At 44.6% G+C, this 21,905-nt stretch overlaps 1 protein-coding gene across 1 annotated transcript; it reads left to right on the plus strand.

Moving 5' to 3' along the window:
* Positions 1-2,990: 2,990 nt before the first annotated feature.
* On the plus strand, positions 2,991-21,379 carry LOC110522636 (transforming growth factor beta-3 proprotein). The gene is made up of 7 exons (XM_021601101.2): positions 2,991-3,899; positions 11,864-12,027; positions 14,864-14,993; positions 17,305-17,412; positions 18,079-18,268; positions 18,656-18,809; positions 20,376-21,379. Exons 1-7 carry the CDS (start codon positions 3,554-3,556, stop codon positions 20,532-20,534), a joined length of 1,251 nt encoding a protein of 416 aa, XP_021456776.1. The 5' UTR covers positions 2,991-3,553; the 3' UTR covers positions 20,535-21,379.
* Positions 21,380-21,905: the final 526 nt, after the last annotated feature.

Here is a 21,905-nt window from a genome sequence, read left to right on the forward strand (position 1 = left end):
TAGGACATATCTCTGATAGGACATACTGTACCTCTGATAGGACATATCTCTGATAGGACATAGCTCTGATAGGACATGTCTCTTGATAGGACATACCTCTGATAGGACATACCTCTGTTCGGACATACCTCTGATAGGACATACCTCTGATAGGACATACTGTACCTCTGATAGGACATATCTCTGATAGGACATACTGTACCTCTGATAGGACATATATCTGATAGGACATACCTCTTGATAGGACATGCCTCTGATAGGACATATCTCTGATAGGACATACCTCTGATAGGACATACCTCTGATAGGACATACTGTACCTCTGATAGGACATATCTCTGATAGGACATACTGTACCTCTGATCGGACATATCTCTGATAGGACATAGCTCTGATAGGACATGTCTCTTGATAGGACATACCTCTGATAGGACATACCTCTGTTAGGACATACCTCTGATAGGACATACCTCTGATAGGACATACTGTACCTCTGATAGGACATACTGTACCTCTGATAAAACATATATCTGATAGGACATACCTCTTGATAGGACATGCCTCTGATAGGACATATCTCTGATAGGACATGTCTCTGATAGGATATACCTCTGATAGGACATACCTCTGATAGGACATACCTCTGATAGGACATACCTCTGTGACGCTGACACTGTCTTCACAAGCTCTTCTGTGTGCGTGCATGCTCGCAATTACCCATTGAGGAAGGGAGGGAACATCATTGAGGGTTGCCAGGGGCTGAGTTAACAACCTAAAATATCTCAGCATGAGGGGAAAAGACAAAGAGATCTCATTCCCTCTTCTCGTTTTTTTTTTGGTTCTCAAAATAATTCCCAGGCCCATTTTGGGGCCATTTTCAGTTGTGATCATTCCAAACTAGCACAAAGAAAATGAGCCAAACGTAAGAAAGAAGACTTTGCTGGGATCAAGCGGTTGGAGCAACTAGACAGGAAATTAATGTGGGAAATGATTTATACGGTATCAGGTGAGTGTTCCCATAACGTACATGGTGGGACAGCAGAGGTCCCAGATAGCTAGATGGACGACGACCACACAAGGAGGAAATTATTATTTAATGTAGACGAATGATCACTAGCATAGTACCACAAACAACAACAACAAAAACATTGTAAGATCCTGCAGAGACTGGCTAAGGAGCTACAGTATGTCAACACAAAGACAGTCCTTGAGAAATCACTGTGGTTTAATTTTCCTTTACAGATAACTGTGGTTGAACTTTCCTTTACAGATAACTGCAGAGATAAAGGAAACAACACTCTGTGCACGAGAAAGATGAGAGAAAGATGAGAAAAAAAGAAGAGAGAAAGATGAGAGAAAGAGAAGAGAGAAAGATGAGAGAAAGAGAAGAGAGAAAGATGAGAGAAAGAGAAGAGAGAAAGATGAGAGAAAGAGAAGAGAGAAAGATGAGAGAAAGAGAAGAGAGAAAGATGAGAGAAAAAGAAGAGAGAAAGATGAGAGAAAGATGAAAGAAAGAGAAGAGAGAAAGAGAGGAGAGAAAGATGAGAGAAAGAGAAGAGAGAAAGATGAGAGAAAGATGAAAGAAAGAGAAGAGAGAAAGAGAGGAGAGAAAGATGAGAGAAAGAGAAGAGAGAAAGATGAGAGAAAGAGAAGAGAGAAAGAGAAGGATAGCAGCAGACAATAGTCACAAAGTGGAAAGACGTAAAACAAAATGTTTTTGCTAATATATTGAGAGAAAAAATTACTGAAATATGTCATTTCATAGCTCGTGAAATGCCATTCCTGCCCCATGATTGGGTCTAGACTAAAGTTCAATCTGACCTTTGACCTTAGAAGGGGATCTGCAAAATGTAACCAGCCAGTGGATACAATATATTCTAGAAATAAAGATGAAACGATGCTGATGCTCTGTAAATACAACAACGTAGAGGACCTTACAAAATAAACATGCCGGAAAGAATGGATTTCATCAGGGATCATGGTTCGAGGTTCCTGAGTGTGCGGGAATCCTGACGGGACTCGGGGGTTGAAAGATGGACTCGTTTGGAATCTCTCTATTGGAGTTTAGTCCCTGGAATTTCTAGTAAAGTGGATTTTTGTTATGCATTCCAAATTGCACCCTATTCCCTATATAGTGAGTTACGTTTTGATCAGAGCCCTATGGGTGTCACTTGAGACTCAGATTTTGGCTTTGGTTCAGCTGATATGGAACAAGTCCATCTATCCTCGATGGTGCAAACGATGGTGTATCGTTTACTAATTTATCTAGAAATGAACTAAATGCTTCTCGGTGAAGTACTATTGTGAGCAGCGATAAGGATATGACAGGGATGGGATAGCAGGCACATGCTTGGTGTCTGGTTTGTGTCAGACATGTTTCAATTTACAATACCTTTGATGTTCCACTAGAGGGAGGACTGTCTATTTGAAAAGGACAATAGCAGCAGTTGATCGGTCCACCTTCGTTACCAAGTTAATTGATTACTGACGCCGATGTTCTACCATTTTCCTCTAACAACAGTGATTAACGCAACCAGATCAATAAAAATCACCTCAAGAGTAATTCATTGTACGCTATCAAAGTAGCCTACAAGCAACATTGTAGCCTATTTCGATCCTTAGATTACTCGTTGGTTATTACTGCATTGTCGGAACTAGAAACAGAAGCATTTCACTACACTCGCATTAACATCTGCTAACCATGTGTATGTGACAAATACAATTTGATTTGAAGTAATAATAAAGTCATACAACTAAAATGTATCACTTTAAACTATTAAAACAAATATAAAATATGATAAACGGTTAGAATTACATATGATATGACACATTGTATTGAACTGATAATAGGTTATATTTTGAGATTTGAGAACTTCTACACAGAATAGAGTTATGGTCATATGGGATAGATAACCCGTGGTCCTTCCTCCATCAAAACGTCACAGCCGTCGGTATAAAACAAACGTGAGCCCGTGCTGGAGGGCGCACAGCTCTGCAACGTGACGTTAGCCGGGCACTGTTCGGAGAAGGTGCGTGCGGGTCAGTGGCACGAAGTTGTTCATGACAAATACAAATACAAAAAAGGAAGGATGCGCAGTTGTGGGGCGAGTCGGGCGACCTAAGTGAACGACAAGGGTTAAATAGAAGAATGAGAAAGACAAGTCAATAGGCGGTATGCGTTCAGTTACTAGAATGACGATTGAGATTGAGTTATTGCACTGAGTAGATTTTAGTTTGGCCCGCGCTTGGGATTTGATTCATTTGGAACGGCTGGGCGATAGATGTCTGATGGCTGAATACACACCTGGATTTCTATGGATCACAAACCAGCGAAATGGATTTCATCGGGAGAGACCATACGTGTATGAAGAAGCCAAATGAAAGTGCGAGAAAATAGTTTTTGTAAATTGCTATGAAGTTGATTTTGAACGTTTAAACATACTTTTACGCTTAAGGAACCTTGGGAAATAGTCACCGGTGTGAATCCGTTATTAGACTACATTTGTTTACCTAAGTGCTTCACGAACCAAATGCATCATTGAGCAACAGAAACATGTATCTCGGTAAAGCTCTTCTGTTGGTCCTTCTCCTAAACTACACGACTACCAGTCTTTCTCTGTCAACCTGCGCCACGGTGGATATCGATCACGTGAAGCGGAAGAGGTTCGAGGCGATACGGGGACAGATACTGAGTAAGCTCCGGTTGACCAGCCCGCCACACTCCCTGGGACCCAGTCAGGTCTCCTACCAGATCCAGTCGTTGTATAACAGTACCCGGGAGCTGCTTGAGGAGTTGGGGAGAGACCAGCAGCAAAGTTGTGGCCAAGACAACACGGAGACCGAATATTATGCCAAAGAGATATACAAATTCAACATGGTCCAGGGACCGCCAGAAAATAGTAGGCTAAGTCGTGTTATGTTATATTCATCTTAATGCTCTTTTGGTTGAAAAGCTATTTTCTATTGTTATTTTTTGTGAAACTCTTTTTGATGGTAGTTGGGCGCTCCATTACGCACGAGATCAATGAATAGAGAGCGTGCCAAATGCGTAATTTTGAAAACTTCCACGTGATCACAAGAGGGAGGGCTGTTACCTGAGTGAAGATCATACAATTAGTGGTTTATCTATTTGTCATGACAATGATGGGTCCTATCTGGGCTTTACATAGTTGATAGTTGACAACGGATAGGAACCAATCAACTCTGTATATTACATATATGGAGTGTGTGGATAACATACAGTAGACCAGAGTTTCCCAAACTCGGTCCTCGGGACCCCAATGGGTGCCCCCCCCAAAAAAACGTGCACCTCATTGAGGTCATGAGGACTGAGTTTGGGAAACCCTGTGAGTACCCAGATGGAACCCTGTGAGTACCCAGATGGAACCCTGTGAGTACCCAGATGGAACCCTGTGAGTACCCAGATGGAATGTGTCAGAAACGATCTGTTTAAGATCTCCTTAGATGTGCTAACTTCTGTTCACTTTATTGGCCATATTCAGGAACGTGTCTAGGACTTCAGTGAGATGTGGGACTAGTAGAAGCTGTGTTGTGGATGAACCTGGAAGTTGCCTCAGCTCTTTCCCCCAACCTATTTCAATCCAGAAGACTCGAGTTTTGTGTAGTCGTTCCTACTCCTCCTTCCTCACTCTTCCTCTTCCCTCCCTCTTTTTCCCCATGGACCCAGTCCCTCTCACCAGATGTGTCCGTTTTAGTTTCAGCCAGGCCCAAATGAGAGGGACATCTGCCCAAGCTGATTGGAACAGGGCTGGGGAAGGGAAGGGGAAGCCTTGCTGAGGGGAGATAGGAAAAGTTAACATGGAGACAGGAAAACTTAGCTGAGGGAAGGACAGTGAAAGTTAACATGGAGAAAGAAACAGTTAGCAGATGGAAGGACCTCTTCCACTCCTTAGTCAGAGAGCCACTCCCCACCACACTCTATCTCTCTTTCCCTATCTCACCTAATTATCACCTTTATAGACATCCACTCCCCACCACACTCTATCTCTCTTTCCCTATCTCACCTAATTATCACCTTTATAGACATCTCCCCACCACACTCTATCTCTCTTTCCCTATCTCACCTAATTATCACCTTTATAGACATCTCCCCACCACACTCTATCTCCCTTTCCCTATCTCGCCTAATTATCACCTTTATAGACATCTCCCCACCACACTCTATCTCTCTTTCCCTATCTCACCTAATTATCACCTTTATAGACATCTCCCCACCACACTCTCTCTTTCCCTATCTCACCTAATTATCACCTTTATAGACATCTCCCCACCACACTCTCTCTCTCTTTCCCTATCTCACCTAATTATCACCTTTATAGACATCCACTCCCCACCACACATTGTCTGTGAGGTCTGAGTAACAATTTCTGAGAAGAGAGGTGACAGGGAAGAGAGGTGTGTGTGTGGGGGGGGGGGGGTAGAGAGGTGGGTGGGTAGAAAGAGAGGGAGTGGGTGGAGAGGGAAGGAGGGGGGTAGAGAGGTGTGGGGGGGGTAGAGAGGTGGGTGGGTAGAAAGAGAGAGAGTGGGTGGAGAGGGAAGGAGAGGGGTAGAGAGGTGTGGGTGGGTAGAAAGAGAGGGAATGGGTGGAGAGGGAAGGAGGGGGGTAGAGTGGTGTGGGGGGGGTAGAGAGGTGTGGGGGGGGGTAGAGAGGTGGGTGGGTAGAAAGAGAGGGAGTGGGTGGAGAGGGAAGGAGGGGGGTAGAGAGGTGTGTGTGGGGGGGGGGGATAGAGAGGTGGGTGGGTAGAAAGAGAGGGAGTGGGTGGAGAGGGAAGGAGGGGGGTAAGAGAGGTGTGGGGGAGGGTTAGTGTTTTTAAGTGTGGAAGAATTTGAAGAAGGTCTTTTGGGTCGACGCAAAGCCCATTGCATCGTGGTCCCTTTTGAAAAGTGTTGTAGTAAAATGCCCCCCCCCCTCCATATAAAGTGCTCCCGACCAAAAAGCAACACAACATGGACAGATTGCTGCCTTTCGCTCCTACTACATCCTGAAGCCCAGTTAAAAACACAATGTAAACAAACATAATGAGTGATGCATATTGAGGAGGCTCCAGGGTGAAGGTTCCTCTAGGGACAAATCTAGGATCAGATTCCCATCCCTTAAATCCTAACTTTAACAATTAGTGGGTGGGGGAGGGCGACTAAAATGCAAAACTGACCCAAGATCGGTGTCTAGAGGCATCTACACCCTACTCCCATTTTACTCCATTCCTCTTGTTTACAAAAGCTCTATACCGTTGCAGTATTTCCCTGGGGGGTCAAAGGTCAAACTTACCTTAATGATCTCGATCGACATCGATTGACGATCTTCCTCTTTAGCCACTTGGCTCATCCTAATAAACTATTATCCCTTATAGTGTATAGAAGAAAAAAAGTGACAATAGTTATCTGTAACAGTATAGGTTGAAGTTTAGATTTGACTGAATATTCGCATTGATCTCGTACTCTGTATGAAAAGACGATTGTCAAACGCACCGAAATGCAAGAGATTCACATAATCTTGTTGTGGTTCTTTATTTAACCAGAGGTCACACGTTGAGATTTGCATTTCTTTTTTTTCCAGCTCTGACCAAGAGTGCTGCATATACATGAGATACAACACAACATAACTAACTATAAATGAAAGTTAAAAACAGTGCAAAATGTAAAAGAGAGCTTTAAAAGAGCAGGTTCAGTTGTCAATAGCGTCATCATGTGTAACGGATGTGAAACGGCTAGCTTAGTTAGCGGTGGTTCGCGCTAAATAGCGTTTCCATCGGTGACGTCACTCGCTCTGAGACCTTGAAGTAGTTGGTTCCACTTGCTCTACAAGAGCCGCGGCTTTTGTGGAGCGATGGGTAACGATGCTTCGTGGGTGACTGTTGTTGTCTGTGTGCAGAGGGTCCCTGGTTCGCGCCCGGGTATGGGCGAGGGGACGGTCTAAAGTTATACTGTTACACATGCATATACAGTATTCACCCCAATGGGGACTAATGACTTCAGCATATGCTGCTTTCTGGACGGAGCCAGCAGCAAACACGGAGGATGGTTTTTCTATATGTTACCTGTTGTGCACATTGCCCTTTCCCTCAGCTGGCTACAGACTTTTAGAAGTCCACTTACGCCAGAGAGGAAGAGACCCCAGTTTTTTTGTAAATGCCTTCCAATGCCAGGAAGGCTGTCTTGACTGTCTTTACACCTGATCATTTCTAGTGACTTGAATTACTCAAGAAAACACCGGTTCAACATTGTTATACAGTGGGAAGAAAAACAAGTATGTGAACCTTTTAGAATGACCTGGAAAAATTGGTCATAAACCTTTATCTGATATTCGTCTAGGTCACAACAAATAGACAAACACAGTCTGCTTAAACTAATAACAGACAAACAATTATATTTTTCCATGTCTTTATTGAACACACCGTGTAAACATTCACAGTGCAGGGTGGGAAAAGTATGTGAACCTTTGGATTTAATAACTGGTTGATCTTCTTTTGGCAGCAATAACCTCAACCAAACGTTTTCTGTAGTTGCAGATCAGACCTGCACAACGGTCCGGAGGAATTTTGGAACATTCCTCTTTACAAAACTGTTTCAGTTCAGCAATATTCTTGGGATGTCTGGTGTGAACCGCTCTCTTAAGGTCATGCCACAGCATCTCAATGAGGTTGAGGTCAAGACTCTGACTGGGCCACTCCAGAAGGTGTATTTTCTTCTGTTGAAGCCATTCTGTTGTTGATTTACTTGTGTCTTTTGGGTTGTTGTCCTGTTGCATCACCCAACTTCTGTTGAGCTTCAATTAGCAGACAGATGACCTTACATTCACGTTCAACATGTCTTGATAAACTTGGGAATTCATTTTTCCATCGATGATAGCAAGCTGTTCAGGCCCTGAGGCAGCAAAGCAGCCCCAAACCATGATGCTCCCTCCACCAGACTTTACAGTTGGGATGATGTTTTGATGTTGGTGTGCTTTGCCTTTTTTTCCCACACATAGTGTTGTGTGTTCCTTCCAAACAACTCAAATTTAGTTTCATCTATCCACAAAATATTTTGCTAGAAGTGCTGTGGAACATCCAGGTGGTCTTTTGCAAACTTCAGACGTGCAGCAATGTTTTTTTTGGACAGCAGTGGCTTCTTCCGTGGTGTCCTCCCATGAACACCATTCTTGTTTAGTGTTTTACGTATCGTAGACTCAACAGAGATGTCAGCATGTTTCAGAGATTTCTGTAAGTCTTTAGCTGACACTCTAGGATTCTTCTTAACCTCATTGCAGCTCTTGCAGTCATCTTTGCAGGACAGCCACTCCTAGGGAGAGTAGCAACAGTGCTGAACTTTCTCCATTTATAGACAATTTGTCTTACCGTGGACTGATGAACATCAAGGCTTTTAGAGATACTTTTGTAACCCTGTCCAGCTTTATGCAAGGCAACAATTCTTAATTGTACGTCTTCTGAGATCTCTTTTGTTGGAGGCATGGTTCACATCAGGCAATGCTTCTTGTGAATAGCAAACACACATTTTGTGAGTGTTTTTTTTATAGTGCAAGGCAGCTTTAATCAACATCTTCAATCTCATCCTATTGATTAGACTCCAGGTTGGTTGACTCCTGACTCCAATTAAAAAAGTAATTAGCCATTAGGGGGTTCACATACATTTTTCCAACCTACACTTTGAATGTTTAAATGATGTATTCAATATAGACAAACAAAAATAAATAATTGTGTGTTATTAGTTTAAGCACATTGTGTTTGTCTATTGTTGTGACTTAGATCAGATCAAATGTTATGTCAAATTTATGCAGAAATCCAGGTAATTCCAAAGGGTTCACATACATTTTCTTGACACTGTGGTGCCATTGGCAAATCTGGTACCCCTGATTGTGGAAATAAAGAGAGCACATATCATGATGACATTATATTAGTGTTATGATGAACCTCCCTTTGCCAGATGAACTTCACCAGGTGCACAAACTTCCTCATATAAAGAGAATCTTTGAAGTTATATCCCTTGACCCTTGATGCTTTCCACCTGACGAGATCTATTCAAAGCCTTTTCTACTTCAGACCAGACACCTCCTACTTCAGACCAGACCCCTCCTACTTCAGACCAGACCCCTCCTACTTCAGACCAGACCCCTCCTACTTCAGACCAGACCCCTCCTACTTCAGACCAGACCCTTCCTACTTCAGACCAGCCCCTTCCTACTTCAGACCAGACCCCTCCTACTTCAGACCAGACCCCTCCTACTTCAGACCAGACCCTTCCTACTTCAGACCAGACCCCTCCTACTTCAGACCAGACCCCTCCTACTTCAGACCAAACCCCTCCCACTTCATACCAGACCCCTCCTACTTCAGACCAGACACCTTCTACTTCAGACCAGACCCCTCATACTTCAGAGCAGACCCCTCCCACTTCAGACCAGACCCCTCCTACTTCAGACCCCTTCTACTTCAGACCAGACCCCTCCTACTTCAGACCAGACACCTACTACTTCAGACCAGACCCCTCCTACTTCAGACCCCTTCTACTTCAGACCAGACCCCTCCTACTTCAGACCAGACCCCCCCTACTTCAGAGCAGACCCCTCCTACTTCAGACCAGACCTCAACTACTTCCTCAGACCAGAGTAACTGTCAGTCACACCAGAATAAGTGTTTTAGAGGGAGGTGAGAGTGAGAGGACTGGCTTCCTGTGTTTGCAGAGAGGCGTATTTCTCATAAAGTACTGCGGTCAAGACCTAGCTGCTGGACAGATACAGCAAAAAGAACCCAAAACAGTGCACAACTAGACTCTCATCAAAGGTAGGGAATAGGGTTCCATTTGGGATGGAGCATAGGTCTCTAACTCTGTCTCTGTCTCTCTCTCTCTATCGTTGTCTCTCTTTCTCTCTGTCTCTGTCTCTCTCTCTCTATCGTTGTCTCTCATTCTGACTCCTCTCTCTCTCTCTGTCTCTCTTTCTCTCTCTCTCTCTGTCTCTCTTTCTCTCTGTCTCTCTTTCTCTCTCTCTCTCTGTCTCTCTTTCTCTCTCTCTCTCTGCGTCTGCATCGCCTCAAATCCCTGAAAGGTGCAAATGAAACGAAGTTAAAGGGAAAGAAAGGGATGGACAGGGCAGGGAGACTACTGGGTAGGGGAGACTACAGGGCAGGGAGACTACAGGGTAGGGGAGACTACAGGGTAGGGAGACTACAGGGCAGGGAGACTACAGGGTAGGGGAGACTACAGGGCAGGGAAACTACAGGGCAGGGAGACTACAGGGCAGGGAGACTACAGGGTAGGGGAGACTACAGGGTAGGGAGACTACAGGGCAGGGGAGACTACAGGGTAGGGGAGACTACAGGGTAGGGGAGACTACAGGGCAGGGGAGACTACAGGGCAGGGGAGACTACAGGGTAGGGGAGACTACAGGGCAGGGGAGGGGAGACTACAGGGCAGGGAAGACTACAGGGCAGGGGAGGGGAGACTACAGGGCAGGGGAGACTACAGGGCAGGGAGACTACAGGGCAGGGGAGAATACAGGGTAGGGGGGACTTCAGGGCAGGGGAGGGGAGACTACAGGGCAGGGGAGACTACAGGGTAGGGGAGACTACAGGGCAGGGAGACTACAGGACAGGGGAGACTACAGGACAGGGGAGGGGAGACTACAGGGCAGGAAGACTACAGGGGAGGGAGACTACAGGGGAGGGAGACTACAGGGCAGGGGAGACTACAGGGCAGGGGAGACTACAGGGCAGGGGAGGGGAGACTACAGGGCAGGGGAGACTACAGGGCAGGGAGACTACAGGGCAGGGGAGACTACAGGGTAGGAGAGACTACAGGGCAGGGAGACTACAGGGCAGGTGGAGACTACAGGGTAGGGGAGACTACAGGGCAGGGAAGACTATAGGGGAGGGAGACTACAGGGCAGGGGAGACTACAGGGGAGGGGAGGGGAGACTACAGGGTAGGGGAGACTACAGGGCAGGGGAGAGCATGTCTGATCTCTTTCTAATGTCTCCCTCTCTCTTACAGAAGACCAGCCCGACGGTGCTAAGAGTATTAACATCAGTGTGCAAGCATTACTGAGCTCGGTCCTCCCTATGCCTGTTTCTTGCAAATAAACTGCCCTACTGTCTGTCACAACCTGCCCTACTGTCTGTCTCCAACAACCTGCCCTACTGTCTGTCTCCTCTCTGTCTCCAACAACCTGCCCTACTGCCTGTCTCCTCTCTGTCTCCAACAACCTGCCCTACTGTCTGTCTCCCACAACCTGCCCTGCTGTCTGTCTCCAACAACCTGCCCTACTGTCCGTCTCCTCTCTGTCTCCAACAACCTGCCCTACTGTCTGTCTCCAACAACCTGCCCTACTGTCTGTCTCCTCTCTGTCTCTAACAACCTGCCCTACTGCCTGTCTCCTCTCTGTCTCCAACAACCTGCCCTACTGTCTGTCTCCTCTCTGTCTCCAACAACCTGCCCTACTGTCTGTCTCCACTCTGTCTCCAACAACCTGCCCTACTGTCTGTCTCCTCTCTGTCTCCAACAACCTGCCCTACTGTCTGTCTCCTCTCTGTCTCCAACAACCTGCCCTACTGTCTGTCTCCACTCTGTCTCCAACAACCTGCCCTACTGTCTGTCTCCAACAACCTGCCCTACTGTCTGTCTCCAACAACCTGCCCTACTGTCTGTCTCTAACAACCTGCCCCACTGTCTCCTCTCTGACTCCAACAACGTGCCCCACTGTCTCCTCTCTGTCTCCAACAACCTGCCCTACTGTCTGTCTCCAACAACCTGCCCCACATGACCTTCTCTACTATCCTAAAGGTCTCTTCTCTCTGTCCTACAGATTACCTTCCCTACTGTCCTAAAGGTCTCTTCTCTGTGTCCTACAGATGACCTTCCCTACTGTCCTAAAGGCATCACCTCCAAAGTTTTCCGTTTCAATGTGTCGGCCATGGAGAGGAACTCCACCAACCTGTTCCGAGCTGAGTTCCGTGCTCTCAGGGTTCCAAACTCTGCTGCCAATAGGAACGAACAGAGGGTCGAGCTCTACCAGGTGTGTAAAGGTACCCCTCCGTCTCTCCATGTCCTTCAGAGATCTTTAACTCCGTCTGACCCCCAAGAAATAACTGCATAGTTTTCTAAGGACCTGAAGCGAGGGGACCATCTCTCCCGGCGCCAACAAGATGGAGCCGGCAGGGATGGTCACTTCCGAGCCTGTTCACCCCGTTATCATCCAGACGGCGAGGTCAGTACAGGTGCATCAAAGCTGGGACCGAGAGACTGAAAAACAGCTTCTATCTCAAGGCCATCAGACTGTTAAACAGCCATCACTACAATAGAGAGGCTGCTGCCAACATACTGACTCAAATCTCAAGGCCATCAGACTGTTAAACAGCCACCACTAACATAGAGAGGCTGCTGCCAACATACAGACTCAAATCTCAAGGCCATTAGACTGTTAAACAGCCATCATTAACATAGAGAGGCTGCTGCCAACATACTGACTCAAATCTCTGGCTATCAGACTGTTAAACAGCCATCATTAACGTAGAGAGGCTGCTGCCAACATACTGACTCAAATCTCTGGCTATCAGACTGTTAAACAGCCATCACTAACATAGAGAGGCTGCTGCCAACATACAGACTCAAATCTCTGGTCACTTAAATAAATGGACTTTAAATAATGCCACTTTAATAATGTCTACATAGCCTACATTACTCATCTCGTATGTATAGACTGTATTCTATACCATCTACTGCATCTTGCCTATGCCGTTCTGTACCATCACTCATCCATATATTTATATGTACATATTCTTATTCATCCTTTTGCATTTGTGTGTACTAGGTAGTTGTAGTGAATATGTTAGATTACATGTTAGATATTACTGCACTGTCGGAACTAGAATCACAAGCATTTCCCTACACTCGCATTAACATCTGCTAACCATGTGTATGTGACCAATAACAACTGCTAACCATGTGTATGTGACCAATAACATCTGCTAACCATGTGTATGTGACCAATAACATCTGCTAACCATGTGTATGTGACCAATACAATTTGATTTGACAATGATAAGTCTTTCCTCCTAGTTTAAGGTTTGGAACACAAAGGCCTGCAAACCAACATCCAGGTCATCATGTCTGTTCCAAATGACACCCTATTCCCTATATAGTGCACTACTTTAGACCAGATACCTATGGCACCCTATTCCCTATATAGTGCACTACTTTAGACCAGATCCCTATGGTACCCTATTCCCTATATAGTGCACTACATTAGACCAGATCCCTATTGGCCCTGATCAAAAGGTAGTGTACTGTAAAGTGACTAGGGTGCCATTTGGGATGTAACAGTTGTCAATTAATACTGCTAGAAGTCTTGCTCTTTAATTAAGCAGGGGGTGAAAGAGTATGTGAGGGAGGGGCCTGGTAGAGGTAACACAGTGCTATGAGATGTGAGGGAGGGGCCTGGTAGAGGTAACACAGTGCTATGAGATGTGAGGGAGGGGCCTGGTAGAGGTAACACAGTGTTCTGAGGTGTGAGGGAGGGCCTGGTAGAGGTAACACAGTGCTATGAGATGTGAGGGAGGGGCCTGGTAGAGGTAACACAGTGCTATGAGATGTGAGGGAGGGGCCTGGTAGAGGTAACACAGTGCTCTGAGGTGTGAGGGAGGGGCCTGGTAGAGGTAACACAGTGTTCTGAGGTGTGAGGGAGGGGCCTGGTAGAGGTAACACAGTGTTCTGAGGTGTGAGGGAGTGGCCTAGTAGAGGTAACACAGTGCTCTAAGATGTGAGGGAGGGGCCTGGTAGAGGTAACACAGTGCTATGAGATGTGAGGGAGGGGCCTGGTAGAGGTAACACAGTGCTATGATATGTGAGGGAGTGGCCTAGTAGAGGTAACACAGTGCTCTGAGGTGTGAGGGAGGGGCCTGGTAGAGGTAACACAGTGTTCTGAGGTGTGAGGGAGGGGCCTAGTAGAGGTAACACAGTGCTCTGAGGTGTGAGGGAGGGGCCTGGTAGAGGTAACACAGTGCTCTGAGGTGTGAGGGAGGGGCCTGGTAGAGGTAACACAGTGCTCTGAGGTGTGAGGGAGGGGCCTGGTAGAGGTGACACAGTGCTCTTCACACACAGCGTCACCTCCAAGACATTATTTAAAAATATATACATATACAATTCAATAGCTTTTGTTTTGCTAAGGAGCATGATCGGTAGTGGACTTTTTTACATTTTCATATGGCCAGAAAGTTTAGTTTAGCATAGAAAGGTTTATCATACTGACGTCGACAATAAAAAACATGTTGCCTGGTATTCCACATCCCCTTTTTTTTCAAACTTCAGTTTCAACTGAAGAAGAGGAGAGAGAGAAGATGATATCCAGCTTGTGGTTTGGTGGTGGGCAGCCGCCAGACCCTAACTCCAGCTCGCCAGGCCCGGAGAATGTGTACAGGGTCTGGCTCGGGGCAAGGGGAACGGGGCAGGGGAACGGGGCAGGGGAACGCTAGGATAAAAGGAGACTCTTTTTCTATGTTTTACTATTTGTATGAAATTCACTGAAGAGGATGGTCCTCCTCTTCCTCCTCTGATGAGCCTCCACTGTTTGAGTGTTTTAATTGAGTCTGTTTTTGGATGCCGATTCACTTCATTTTTTAAATGTTTTATTAAACTGAATGTATCGCAGACATTCTAGAAGCATCTCTCTCTAAAGCCTCTGCTCTAGGAGATGCCATACGTTGTCATGGCAGTAATGAAGTCCTTATTGTCGAGCTTCTTTATGTTTACTCTCACAAAGTTGCTTAAAAACGTCTCCTCTAGTTGCAACAGCATCAGTGTAGTGACTCTGTATCGTTCGTATACAGTAAATCCCCCTTTTTTTTGGTTTTCAGATCCTGAGACCAGACGAGCACATAGCTAAGCAGCGCTACATCGGAGCCAAGAACGTGCTGACCAAGGGAACGCCAGAATGGGTCTCCTTCGACGTGACAGAGACGGTACGGGAGTGGTTGATGTACAGAGGTGAGGGTTTGATTCATTAATTGATTGTAGTGTTGAGCAATTTAGTGCATTTTGAGGTCGGTTTGGGGTTTCAGCGAGAGAGGAAAAAAATATACAAAAAATTATAATACATGAAATGCATTATGGGTTGAATGCTGTAACACAAAATAAAACCATGAATAAAAGTCCCATGATGCTAGTGACTGTAATAAAAGTCCCATGATGCTAGTGACTGTAATAAAAGTCCCATGATGCTAGTGACTGTAATAAAAGTCCCATGATGCTTGTGACTGTAATAAAAGTCCCATGATGCTAGTGACTGTAATAAAAGTCCCATGATGCTAGTGACTGTAATAAAAGTCCCATGATGCTAGTGACTGTAATAAAAGTCCCCATGATGGTAGTGACTGTAATAAAAGTCCCATGATGCTAGTGACTGTAATAAAAGTCCCATGATGCTAGTGACTGTAATAAAAGTCCCATGATGCTTGTGACTGTAATAAAAGTCCCATGATGCTAGTGACTGTAATAAAAGTCCCATGATGCTAGTGACTGTAATAAAAGTCCCAAGATGCTAGTGACTGTAATAAAAGTCCCATGATGCTAGTGACTGTTCGTTACTGCTGATCACTCATTAACCATCATTTATTCACATTACCTTAATATAAAATGTCAGCCGTTGTGTTTATGACATTAGTTTTATTTGATGACTTTATTATTTAGTTCCCAAGTCATCATCTCATCTCTATAGAGCCGCTGTCTGTCAAAATCACTATTTTTTTTAGTAGTTCTTCAAAGTAAATAAGGCATACTTTTATGACTGCTGAATACCACTTGTCAATCTCTTCATGTATTTTCAGGCTCGTAATCCAACTGCTTTCTATCTCTCTCCATCTTCTCCCTGTCTCCATGTCAAGTTTAGTAAGCTCCCATGCAATGCATTCTGGTCATGGTAAATAATTAACACATTTTATGTAACTAAACAATGAATGCTGAACAAATATATAAATGCAACATGTAACAATTTCAAACCATTTTATTGAGTTACAGTTAATATAAGGAAATCAGTCAATTGAAAATAGATTCATTTGGCCCTAATCTATAGATTTCACATGACTGGGCACATGACTGGGCAGTCATGGGTGGGCCTGGCTCCCAAGTAGGTGGGCCTGGCTCCCAAGTGGGTGCGCCTGGCTCCTAAGTGGGTGGGACTAATCAGAATACGTTTTTACCCACAAAAGGGCTTTATTACAATAGTTCTCCTTCAATGTGACAGAAATACTCCTCAGTTTCATCAGATGTCTGGGTGGCTGGTCTGACGATCCTGCAGGTGAAGAAGCCAGATGTGGAGGTCCTGGGCTGGCGTGGTTACACTTGGTCTGCTTTTGTGAGGCCAGTTGAATGTACTGCCAAATTCTCTAAAACAATGTTGGTGGCGGCTTATGGTAGAGAAATTGACATTAAATTCTCTGGCAACTGCTTTGGTGGACATTCCTACAGTCAGTATGTCAATTGCTCGTTTCCTCAAACTTGAGACGTCTGTGACGTTTTGTTGTGTGACAAAACTGCACATTTTAGAGTGGCCTTTACATGGTTGCCTTTATATTTTTGTTCAGTGTGGAATATTGGCCTGTTGGAAACTACAACTCCCTACTACATTGCACAGTTCAGGCTGGATTTGATTTATTCCTAGAGAAACTACAACTCCCTACCACATTGCACAGTTCAGGCTGGATTTGATTCATTCCTAGAGAAACTACAACTCCCTACTACATCACACAGTTCAGGCTGGATCTGATTTATTCCTAGAGAAACTACAACTCCCTACTACATCACACAGTTAAGGCTGGATCTGATTTATTCCTAGAGAAACTACAACTCCCTACTACAACACACAGTTCAGGCTGGATCTGATTTATTCCTAGAGAAACTACAACTCCCTACGACATCACACAGTTCAGGCTGGATCTAATTTATTCCTAGAGAAACTACAACTCCCTACTACATCGCACAGTTCAGGCTGGATCTGATTTATTCCTAGAGAAACTACAACTCCCTACTACATCACACAGTTCAGGCTGGATCTGATTTCTCTCTACAGAAACTACAACTCCCTACTACATCACACAGTTCAGGCTGGATCTGATTTCTCTCTACGGAAACTACACATTGAGCTCACAGAAGAAGAAAAAACGAACTAAATGGAATTCAAATAATTGAACCGACTTCGGTCAATTCGTTTTATTTAAAAAATTATAATTTAATCACTCAACACTAACTGATTGACATGATGAAACGACTTATCTTTCCCATGATGCCTCTCTCCTGTCAGCGACCAACCTGGGTCTGGAGATCAGCGTACACTGCCCCTGCCACACCTTCAACCCCAACGGCGACATCATCGACAATGTGAACGAAGTGCTGGAGGTCAAGTTCAAAGGTCAGCAGGCATAACATTATCATCTTCGTGTGGTCCTTTTTTGTTGTTGTTACACCATCCAATAACTGGCAAATGAACTGCAAGTTTCGCTCTGTGCCTCCACATACTGATAGCTTCTTGAGCTGCATCTGTGTTCCTTTTGACAGAGTGAACATTGAACTGACATTCAAAAAAAATAAAAAAATAAAAAAACATTTTTAAAACGGCTTTATAAGACACAAAGTCCCCAAGTGAGGAGGCCTATGACGTCCTCAACCCGCAGTTCAAACTGATCCCCCTTGACGGACGTCGCCTTCCCTGTCTGCAGTGCTCCGCCAATAGGAGCAGGGCCTCGTTTGAGCCCGAGGCCATCCACCTGGTTAACAGGACCATCAAGGAATATATAAGGAACTATTCTAGAGATAGTTTAGCCCTGACGTTAATTAACAACTGTGGCTTCCGCGAACTTGTAGTTTCTTAATTCAATTGCACCTTTTAATTGATGCCTTAAATTGTATTTCTTATATTGTCTACGGTTGTCCTAATTTGAAAGCATCCTAAATAATAAAGTTGTAATTGTAATGAATGACCTTTTGACCTCTCTCTCTCTGCTGCAGCGGAGAAAACATACAAAAATGTCTGCCCTGTAACATGTACTGGCTGATATGTAACGTCTCTCTGCTACAGGTATGGAAGGGGAGTATGAGGAGCTGGGTCGTTGGGACCTGGGTCGTCTGAAGAAGAAGAAGAAGAAGAAGAAGAAGGAGCAGAAGGAGCCGTACCTGCCTCACCTCATCCTCATGATGATCCCTCCTCACCGCCTCGACTCACAGCCACGCAGACGCAAACGGGCCCTGGACACCAACTACTGCTTCTCGTAAGGAGCCTTACGGAAACTGTTAGCACTTCTGTTTCCACCTATCGGTTGTCATGTCCTGAAAGGCGCCTTAGAAGTGGTTTATGGTAAAAAATCTGTTGTAACATAAAACAACAATAGCAGATGAAGGTTCAATGAGCCAGCTAACCTTTCCCATACGTGCAATCTGAAACCATTCACGTGTTGGTTGATCAAGACGAGAAACTTTAATAACTTAATTGAAACTTCAACTGAGTCTAACTAAAGTTTTGTGTTGTTCTGAACAAGAAAATCGTTGAGTTGCAACTGAACAGTTATCACAGTTGACTACCGAGCTCATTGTTGTATAAGTGAGAAGGTATGAGTGATTCACCGTAGTTTGTTGTGCCCCCCCCCTCTCCCTCCCAGCACTGTTGAGGAGAACTGCTGTGTGCGTCGTCTCTACATCGACTTCCGTCGGGACCTGGACTGGAAGTGGATCCACGAGCCTAAAGGATACTTTGCTAACTACTGCTCTGGACCCTGCCCTTACCTGAGGAGCTCCGATACCACGCACACACAGGTGAGGGCATTCTGACACCACACACACACACACACACACACACACAGGTGAGGGCAGTCTGACACCACACACACACACACACACAGGTGAGGGCAGTCTGACACCACACACACACACACACACACACACACACACACACACAGGTGAGGGCAGTCTGACACCACACACACACACACACACACACAGGTGAGGGCAGTCTGACACCACACACACACACACACAGGTGAGGGCATTCTGACACAACACAAACACATACACACACACACACACACACACACACACACACACCCACAGGTGAGGACATTCTGACACCACACAAACACACACGCAGAAACACACATACACACACAGGTGAGGGCATTCTGACACCACACACAGACACACACACCCTCACCTGTGTGTGAGGGCATTCTGACACCAGACACACACACACACAGGTGAGGGCATTCTGACACCTCACACACAGGTGAGGGCAAATGTGGTTATTTGCGCCAAGGCTATAATGACAAAAAAATACAGGCTAGGTAGCTGCTCAATAGCCCCATGTAAGGTAGCAGTGAGACTCAGCAAAATTTCGTCATACACAGGACTCAACCAGAATAAAATTCAGATCTGCCAGGATTGATTTATTTACGCAATTTAGTCGTAGACCGGGACAGTTGCACATTAATCCACATTTCAGCTTCCACATCAGAAACACCAAAATGTCTGGTTCACAGCCTAAAATGAACACCTGTCCCCTGTGGGTATATTTTGGCGGGTAAGATGTCTATTTCACCAGCCTTGTTGGTGGGAAGTCAGGGCTCCACTGTGCGAGCGTTTCACTTGTGTTTGTGAATAAAAATAGTGAAATATGATCACGTTTACAGTAAAAACAATAAACACTGCAGTAACTGTTTTCAAAGTATTTCCGCCATTTTGTTTCATAGCTGGTAAATTTAATCGCACAAAATCGAAATCACAAATGCTATATAGCCTATCCCACCTCACGCTGAAACACTGTCTGGCTGGGAGCTGTGCGCACCTGAAGAGCTGAGTGAAAGATTTGTTTTTAGAAGTGTTGCGCACAGGCATAAATATAGGTTTAATTTACTTGAAACTAAAGTCTACTGAAGTGAGACTTTGTCCTTGTTTTTCTTAGCTATTTACATGTATTTTTGTTCACAAGCAAGGTTGTTTTTCTATACTTAAGTTTCAACTGCTAGAAAAGAGAAGACAGTGTTTCTACTAGTCAATCTCACAGGTATAAACATGACTGAAGTCACGTTACCGCGGTAACCTCCCGCTCTTAAAGGGGCAGGTGAACATTTAGTCTCCTCTGTGATATTTTAGTTAAGACTCAGGTCACAAAAAAAATGTAATTATTCAATAGACCACATTTACTTCTTACTGGTAATACATTTATGATAGAAACATTAGAAAGAATGTTCATCTGTTTTTTTGTTGTGTGCTTTGTTGAAAAAATGTAAATGCCCCAAAAATATTTTGGCTGGTAAAAAATCTGAATGGCTGGTAGACCAAAAAAAGTATATTTTATACCCTCATCTCTTTCTTGTTCCTTTATAGCTGCTGAGCCTGTATAACACTCTGAACCCAGAGGCTTCAGCCTCTCCCTGCTGCGTTCCCCAGGACCTGGAGCCTCTTACCATTCTCTACTACTCTGGACGTACCCCTAAAGTAGAGCAGCTGTCCAACATGATCGTCAAGTCCTGCAAATGCAGCTGAGGAGGCCAGGAGTAGGCCCGAAGCCTGGGAGTAGAGGAGAGGGGAATGGCCCACGTAGGTGATCTGCATTGGGACACTAGGGCCAGCCGGCCTGCCTACCTGTGGAGGACTAGACTACTACCATCCAGGCTTTTTGTATTAATCAACAAACTACGTGGCCTAGCACTTAACACCACTTGAACTGAAGGGCCCTATCCTTTTTTAAGGAGGACATACTATGCTAGACTTTGGGATCTGAACCTCTTCATTCTTTTGATTTGTTCAGTTTAGAGTTATTTAGAGTTTCCTTTTACAGTTTTCTAACTGGGTTTCATTTCCTTCCTACAAACAAACTGAGTTTCCTTCCCTTCCTACAAACAAACTGAGTTTCCTTCCCTTCCTACAATCAAACTGAGTTTCCTTTCCTTCCTACAAACAAACTGAGTTTCCTTCCTTCCTACAAACAAACTGAGTTTCCTTTCCTTCCTACAAACAAACGGAGTTTCCTTTCCTTCCTACAAACAAACTGAGTTTCCTTTCCTTCCTACAAACAATCTGAGTTTCCTTTCCTTCCTACAAACAATCTGAGTTTCCTTCCCTTCCTATAAACAAACTGAGTTTCCTTTCCTTCATACAAACTGTGTTTCCTTTCCTTCCTACAGAGTTTCCTTCCTTCCTACAAACAAACTGAGTTTCCTTTCCTTCCTACAAACAAACTGTGTTTCCTTCCTTCCTACAAACAAACTGTGTTTCCTTTCCTTTCCTTCCTACAAACAAAATGGCTTCCCTTCCCTTCCTACAAACAAAATGGCTTCCCTTCCCTTCCTACAAACAGTGGGCATTATTATCATAACACAAAGGAGAAAGGACAGACTAGCTGCCGTATCCAAAGACATACACTACTGTTCAAAAGTTTGGGGTCACATTGAAATGTCCTTGTTTTTTAAAGAAAAACACTATTTTTGTTCATTTAAAATAACATCAAATTGATCAGATATACAGTGTAGACATTATTGTAGCTGGAAACGGCAGATTTTTTGTAATGGAATATCCACATAGGTGTACAGAGGCCCATTATTCTCAACCATCACTCCTGTGTTCCAATGGCACGTTGTTAACTAATCCAACTTCATCATTTTAAAAGACTAATTGATCATTAGAAAACCCTTTTGCAATTATGTTAGCAAGCACAGCTTAAAAATGTTGTCCTGATTTAAAGAAGCAATAAAACTGGCCTTCTTTAGACTAGTTGATTATCTGGAGCATCAGCATTTGTGGGTTTGATTACAGGCTGAACATGGCCAGAAACAAGGCACGTTCTTCTGAAACTCATCAGTCTATTCTTGTTCTGAGAAATGAAGGCTATTCCATGCGAGAAATTGCCAAGAAACT

This window comes from Oncorhynchus mykiss, chromosome 4 (assembly GCF_013265735.2).
Source record: "Oncorhynchus mykiss isolate Arlee chromosome 4, USDA_OmykA_1.1, whole genome shotgun sequence".
Classification (NCBI taxonomy): domain Eukaryota; kingdom Metazoa; phylum Chordata; class Actinopteri; order Salmoniformes; family Salmonidae; genus Oncorhynchus; species Oncorhynchus mykiss.